This window comes from Sinocyclocheilus rhinocerous, unplaced genomic scaffold, assembly GCF_001515625.1.
Source record: "Sinocyclocheilus rhinocerous isolate Xijiao unplaced genomic scaffold, SAMN03320098_v1.1 scaffold402, whole genome shotgun sequence".
Taxonomy (NCBI): domain Eukaryota; kingdom Metazoa; phylum Chordata; class Actinopteri; order Cypriniformes; family Cyprinidae; genus Sinocyclocheilus; species Sinocyclocheilus rhinocerous.
Window position 1 is genome coordinate 493,632 of NW_015626336.1, and position 8,501 is coordinate 502,132.

Genomic DNA, 8,501 nt, shown 5'->3' on the forward strand with positions numbered 1-8,501 from the left:
AAAAACTCATCTACATCTTGAATGGCCTGAGGGTGAATGAATGATTCGTATTATGCAGCAGTGCATTGTGGGTAGGTGTCTGTGATACAAATGCTCACTTGTGGAAGATCTTGGCCCGTTTATCACTCGAAAAGTTCTCCAGCTGCAAAGACTCTTGGGTAAGGAATGCCACAGCGAGGTGGAAGTAGTTATTCCACAGCTGAGAGAAAAAGAAGAGATCAGTTATTAAAGTAATGCTCATCAAGACATTTGAGGAATCACTCATTTTTATAACACAGAGAATGAGGAATGGGTTATGCATACTAGTTTAACACTTAGTGTGAAAGATTTGAACAAAGTATGAGCAATAAGTACGAACAATAAGTATGAGCAACAGTCTGTGCACACACTGCTATTTAAAGCACAGAAGAGCTGATGCCACTCAACAATTATTTCAAAATAATTCATTGTCTCTTGAAAGCCAGAGTGTGCATCGCCAGATGGGTTCATGGGTAAAACGAGGACTGGGATAAGAATAACCACCAAACGGCAACAACCAACACGAGCACAAAGCTCAGAGAAGAGCCGCTTCAAATATTCAAATCAGATGCTGGGAAATTGCAGTCTATTAGCCTGTCATGAGTTATTCTGGTAGAGAACTTTAATGATCCCTGCTGGAACTTCCTCTAACACAACCAGGCCAAAAGTGACGATTAAAAAATGTGCTTTTCATAAATAAGACTATATGTTTGTTTTTGTTGTTTTCTGGTAGCACGCCTAGTCTTAATGCATTATACAGGTACACTATTAAATGGACAGTTCACCTAAAAATGTTTAAACTGATTTTCTCTCTTGCATTGAACACAAAATTTGACTCAATTTAGGTGGTATAATTCCAACATTTACAAATAATGTAATTAAACGACAACAAAAGAAATGCAGACAGCATCGATGAAGTAAACACCCATTTAACAGATTAATTACATTACATATTTTTTTTTTTAAACATTATTAATCACTCAAGATGAAAAGTGAAAACAAAAGAAACTTTGTAGGCGGGTTTCTTCTTTAGATGAAAGGTCATATGCAAGGCAAAACACAAAAGTAAAGTAAAGTAAATTTCTCTTAAACAACATGCACATGACCAGGAACATGTATTAAGAAACTGAATTGTATAAAATAAATCAACTTAATAAATGCTGCAATGCACTACAATATAAAACCCAATATAAACAGATTATGTACATTACAGCCAATTAACATTATTATCTAAAAGTATGTCAAATGAAAAAGCTATGTAAAAGATCAATAAAACAAAATGACAAATAAAATAAAATAAATGTAAAAATAAATAAATAATAAAAAATGAAAATAAATGAATAAATAACATGTATTTATAAAACAAATAAATTCAATAAATACGGTAATATACCACAATATGAAAGCCAATATAAACAGACTATTTACATTAAATCCATTTTTACTGTTCAAAGTTATTTCAGCTGAAAAGGAAAGTAGTTTTAGAGGCCAAGCAAGTTTGAATGAATGAATAAATAAATAAATATATAAATAGTATACTATACATACATAAATGCACATGACCAGGACTACGTCAACTTGCCCTCATGTCATTCCACACTGATATTTATATATAAGGGGATTTAGCATATACTGGCAGTGGATGGGGACCAAAATCTCCTCGTTTGTTCCAAGCAATATATAAAAAAAAAGATTCTCACCTGTAGCTCAAAGTTGGTTTGATCAAGGAACTTCTTGCTGAGTACGGCGGCGTACTGATTGATGGCTCGCAGGAAGACTCTGGAATCAGAGAAAAAAAATCACGTCAGCCACTGTCTGTTCAACGAGAACTAGTGCAAACGACATCACAGCCATACTTTATCCATTCATTTTCATATTTAAATGAGCGTGTTTTTTTCTTAACCACAGTCTGTAGAAAATGAACCATAAACACAGCCAGTTAAACACAGAATAATGTCATTCCTGACACAGAGCTACAGCCACGTTCAGTGTGCGGCGAGAAAGCACATCAACTACAGATGATAAATTTAATCAGGTCTTTAACTCCGCCACACATTCCACACTGATATTTATATATATAAGGGGATTTAGCATATACTGGCAGTGGATGGGGACCAAAATCTCCACGTTTGTTCCAAGCAATATATAAAAAAAAAGATTCTCACCTGCAGCTCAAAGTTGGTTTGATCAAGGAACTTCTTGCTGAGTACGGCAGCGTACTGATTGATGGCTCGCAGGAAGACTCTGGAATCAGAGAAAAAAAATCACGTCAGCCACTGTCTGTTCAACGAGAACTAGTGCAAACGACATCACAGCCATACTTTATCCATTCATTTTCATATTTAAATGAGCGTGTTTTTTTCTTAACCACAGTCTGTAGAAAATGAACCACAAACACAGCCAGTTAAACACAGAATAATGTCATTCCTGACACAGAGCTACAGCCACGTTCAGTGTGCGGCGAGAAAGCACATCAACTACAGATGATAAATTTAATCAGGTCTTTAACTCCGCCACACTGAGACCACATTAGGAGGATATTAGAGAGACTTAAAAACGTTCTATCCACTTATTCAATAAAGGCCGTCGCTAATGAACTGAGAGAGAACAAGAAATCTTTATATACTTCTCTAACTGCGTCACCGCTGAAGAAAAGGAGAAAGAGCGAACGGAGAGGAAGAACAGAACGGAGAGACTCAAATCACTGCAAAATGACAGTCTGCAATCAAACCGTGATGAACAGACTCAAAGTGCTGAACGTCCAGATCATTTCACATCTGTAATGTGACATAATTTGAGAAGCAGTCGTGTTCACTCACTGGTCTGTAAATGTATGTAATATAGACCTTTTCCTACCATTTCCCAACAGAAAGCAGGAGTCTCAAGACACATAAGATGGAAATAAAGCAAGCAATACATACAGCATGTTTTGTATTAAAAGCTTTTGCTTGCAACAATATAGCAATGACACTTTTTCTATTGATATATGAGAGTTTTTGATTCAATTATGCAGGGTTGGGGATTTTCAATAAACAATGAAACGCAACAACATTGAAATAAACACTTATTTAACAGATTATTTACATTACAGAGAATTAACATTATTATTATGTAAGACAACATCAACTGAAAAAAAAATTCAAAGGCAAGATCAATTGGGTCAAGGTTTATATGTAAATAAATAAATGCATTTGATTGAAATTGCATGCATAAGACCAGGAACATGTATTGAAAAATTAAATAGTTTAAAATAAATAATTAAAAGCCCAAATACACTACAATACACTACAAAATAAAATCCAATATAAATAGATTATTTATATTACAGCCAATTTAACATTATTACTGTCCAAGATGATGGACATCAAAAACTAAAGTAGTTTTCGAAGCAGAGCAAGTACAATTTGCTGAAAGGTCAAAAGTAAAAACAAAACAAAACAAACAAACAAATAAATAAATACAATTTTTGAACATTTTTCTTTTAAAATAAAATAAAATAAATACAGGCACTCCTTTTGAATGACACACATAACACCAAGAATATGATTTAAGAAACAAATTGTAATAAATAAATAAAGGCACTCCTTTTAAATAACACATAACAACAAGAACATGATTTCATTAATAGACAAGACAGACAGACAGATAGATGATAGATAGATAGTACTGCAATACACTACAACATAAAATTTAATATGAACAGATTATTTATATTATAGCCAGTTAACATTATTACTGTCCAAGATGATGTGAACTGAAAAGGAAAATAATTTCAGAGGAAGAGCAATTAAAATATATATGATGAAAGGCTATGTTAAATAAATAAATACATTAATTAATTTGTTTTAATGAACACCCACATGACAAGGAACGTGTATTAGGAAATTAAATAGTTTAATACATAAAATCCACTTTTATTTCATGTTCAGCTGTTCTGCTAGGTAGCCTAAAGTCCAACATTATCAAACTGTCATGTGAGGACACTTGAGAAACACCAGCCGATGCTTCAATATCAAGTGTCAAAAGTCACCAGCTGAAGTACATCGGACAAGTTTCTTATTATTAATTTCCACCATGAAAGTGCGAGCGGCGATGTTAATGTCTGACCCCTCATGTGTGAGCGTCTGTCAGATGTTTGACATCTCATTAGCGCCACTGGATATCAGCGACTGAATTGTAAGTCGTCTTAAAAGGCTCTGGCTGTGTAAACGCATCAGAAGCCTTATTAATCATCCTTTAATCTCGAGCGGGGCGGCGCGATACGAGCCGAATGAATTTCTGATTGACTAAGATAAAGAGTGCGAGCGAGCGCTAACATCACGGATCTGGAGGACGTTTGACTCCTGCATTGTAACGGAGAGATGGAGAGATTCTCATCAGGGCCAACAGATACAATCTGTTTATAATGAGCTGCTGAAAAATGGCTGCTTAATGTGACTGCAGACATTAATAATGCAAGTGAGCTTTACTGAATCAACAGATGGACAGACAGACTGATGACAGGCTATAGACTTTAGTCACAGCGGACCGCAGATTTAATCTGACACGCATGAAAATGAGGATGTATATGAAAGCAGCAGTCGCTTCAATATGTTGTATTAGGAAATTATACTCCATTGTTGATACTGTGGTAAATGCATCAGTGCACAGCTATCAAAGAGTAGAACTGCTTTTTATTATTTAAATGTGAGATTGAGCATGAAAACAGAGAAATCTGAAAATAGAGAGCAGGATGTGTCTGTTTTTGGTTTGAACAAAACAAAACAAGACAAAACAAAACAAAACAAAACAAAACAAAAGACAAAACAAAACAAGACAAAACACAAAATAAAATAAAACATGGTATGTTTTATTTTAGTAATTAACTGGATAATATATACACTTATTTTTTAAAGAATTTAATACTTTTATTCAGAAATTATGCATTGTATTGATCAAAACTGACAGTAAAGACATTTATAATGTTACAAAAGATTCATTTTTTAAATAAATGCTGTTTTTTTTTTACTTTCTATTCACCAAAGAATCCTGAAAAATATAATGTATCACGCTTTCAAAAAAAATGTGAAGCAGCACAACTGTTTTCAACAGTGATAATAATCAGAAAGGTTTCTTGAGCAGCAAATCAGCATATTAGAATGATTTCTTTACACTGGAGTAATGATGATGGAAATTCAGCTTTGATCAAAGGAATAAATTATATTTTACAACATATTCAAATAGAAACCAGTTATTTAAATCAGTAATAGTATTTCACATGTTTTTACAGTATTTTTCAACAAATAAACATTCAGCCTTGATGAGCATTAAGCATGTTCAAAAACATTAAAAAACCCAATCCCCAAAATATGAATATTGGTGTAATTAATGCACGTTTTATTTATACACAATTAGTTTTCAATGAATAACTTCTGTGTATCATAACATAAACCACTACTGTGATATAAATTCCCTCATCCCCCGTGTTTTCTGTATTATTGTTGTGGAAATGTGAGGCACAATGACTTTCATAAAAACAGCTTCATTTGTGTGAACTCAGTCATGCCATCTGATCGTAATACTGAAGTAAAGTGACATTTTAAGTCATTTTTAGCATCAGAAATGAGTGTTTTAGAGCTTCCAAACATGCAGTACAAAACTCTCTATAAAGAAAAGGAAAGAAAACAGAAATGCAGCAGCAGCTCATAACCTACACTGCATTTCATTGATTGAATATTCTATTCCACAGTCAAAAATACATTTTGTGTCAAAATGATAGATTGCTCAGTGCCGCGTTTAAAAATAGGTTATAGTTTCCAGAGGTGAACTGTGTGTTTTTTAAATATCATTTCCATCGCAGTTAAACATGCAGAAACAACTGTAAGTAAGCCAACAGTAAGTAAAAGTGTAATACTGTAGTACTTTGTGGCATTAAACATTGCTCTGTCTGTCCTCAAATGATGCCGCTGAGTGTGTCGATATACACTATCATTCAAAAGTTTGGAGTCTTTTCTGCTCACCAATGCTGCATTTATTTGATTAAAAATAAAGTAAAAACTGTAGAATTATGAAATATTATTACATTTCAAAATAACTCCTTTCTATTAGAATATATTGCAAAGTGTAATTTTTTTTCTGTAATGCAAAGCTGAATTTTCAGCATCATTACTCCAGTCTTTAGTGTCACGTGATCCTTCAGAAATCATTAGAATATTCTGATTTGCTGCTCAAGAAACATGTCTGCTACCGTCAATGTTGAAAACAGTTGTTCTGTGGATATTTTTGTCTTTGATGAATAGAAAGTCCAAAAGATCAGCATTTATTTGAAAAAGAAATATTTTGTCTTTATTGTCACTTTTGATGAACTCAAGGCATCCTTGCTGAATAAAAGCATCAATTTCTTTCAAAACGAACTGCCCAAAATCTCCAGACGTCATGTTTTACAGCTGCTATTTCACTTACATGAAAATACAATTCTGCTATATCTTCACTAGAACAATCACTTTGGACAAAAACGAAGTAAACGGACACAACTGAGACGGAGTCGAGGCTGCAGGATCAGGACAGACTGGTACAGATGAACAGTAGATGTGTTTTCAGTCTGCTGAACACTAAAGATTTACTGCGTCTGTGACCTTACAGAACATCAGGACGTGTCATTCTTAATCACATCTGAGACTCAAGCAGAACACCTGGAAAAAACACCTGGAGAAAAGGTCATACGGGCCACTAAATGATGACCGGTTTTAGTTTTGGTGAGTCCTTTAACTCACACAGGACTAATTTACATATATTAAACACAGTTCATGCATTTGCATTATTTTCCATTATGGCTACTTCACAGACACCTGGTGGTTCTCGCACATGCAAAAATAATCATCCTAATGATAGATTGCAAAGATGTTCTGAGTGAATTTTTTTTAGGGATTCCAAGGTTTTTAACTAATAAATTACTGATAAATATATAAATTAATTAAAATATATCACTGAAGTATTTTGTGGAAAACATTTTAAAATAAGTAATAAACAAACAAACACATTACACATTTCTAAAATAACATAAAACTAAATCCAAAAATATAACAAAATAAATCGAAATAAAATTAATTAAAACAAAACATTACAAAACAAACAAAAATAAAAGAAATACAATAATAAACAGAACAAAATAAAAAAACAAAACATCACAACAAAAAATATAAAAGTAAAAGAAAATAATACAATAATAAATAAAACGACAAAATAAATCAAAACAAAAATAATAAAATAGGATCAAATAAATTAATGGAAACATTCATTATACTGTAGATGTCTGTAAATGACATGAGTTGATGAAGGAACATTTTCAATAAAATAAATAAACAAACAAACTTAAATAAAATAAAATAAAATAAAACAGAACTTAAAACATCATAAAAATAAAACATCACAACAAAACAAAATACAATAAATAGAATAGAAAAAAAATACACTAAATAAAGAAACTAAAATAAAATAATAAAATAAATAAAAGTAAAATAAATAAATAAAATAAAATAAATTCAGACACCTCCATCACAGGTGTCTGTAAATGATAGTACATGATGAAGAAACGCTTTCTTAATGACAAATTTAGGCTATTTTTAAATCAAATTCGCATGGGAATTTATACAGAGGTTTAAAGACGGCTTCAAACGTGGCTCATCTAATCAATTTCAGTCAAACTCGATCTGTTTCATCAATTCCTTTTGCCTCTATAAATAAACCGGATCAACAAGCCAAGAAAAACACATTCTGTTTGTCTCTAAGACACGAGTAACACTGATGAATGTGGCCGAGCTCTCATACTGATGAACTGCTCTCATTTCAGAAACAGTTTACCCGTTCATCAGAGCATCAGAAGGCCAACAACCGTGTAAGACGGTTAAAGACGATTCCTCTAATGCTGCAGCTGCTCAATATAAGGCCGCGAGGTCAAACGAATCCCACTTTAATGATTCCTCAGTACATCCCTCGCGCTCTTCCCTTTAATACCACTGACGAGAGAATCAATGCGTGCAGACGCAGCCGTGTGAGCCAAACAAACAGCAGCCGGGCTCTGATCTCCACAAAGCTGTCTGGGATGCAAACAGAGCAAAGACAAGCCTCATTTTCATCCCCTCACAATTAAAACCAATCAGTCTGTACACTCGAGCACGGCAGGGCAAACGCCAGAAACGCCACCAGATTTCACACGCATCGTTCACCGCTGCTGATGAAGATTCAGTCACAGATGCGTGTGTTTGTGCTGCAGTCAGATCTAATGACTCTGACTGGTCTGCTGATCCGTGAAACTCAAAAGCAATTCTGCTGCATTAGAGGATTGCAAAAACATCCATTTACTACGTCTTTCTAGCAGCGAGTGCCAGCAAACTGAGGTCATGATGCTGCGATGAACTGCAAACTGAACTTTCCAGCATATATAAAAATAAATAAACATAGACATACAAATAAATGCATGAATAAATCTAGACATAGACATGAAA

The 8,501-nt window shown here is 33.6% G+C and overlaps 1 protein-coding gene across 1 annotated transcript in view; it reads right to left on the reverse strand.

Moving 5' to 3' along the window:
* The window catches only part of LOC107711371 (dedicator of cytokinesis protein 1-like), a 275,068-nt gene that overhangs the window by 62,598 nt on the left and 203,969 nt on the right, over positions 1-8,501 (reverse strand). Inside the window, exons 30-31 of the mRNA XM_016516364.1 lie at positions 2,184-2,262; positions 99-199 (exon numbers count right to left, since the gene is read on the reverse strand). Of these exons, the coding sequence (XP_016371850.1) occupies positions 99-199; positions 2,184-2,262 (180 nt within the window). The remainder of the gene's footprint in view (positions 1-98; positions 200-2,183; positions 2,263-8,501) is intronic.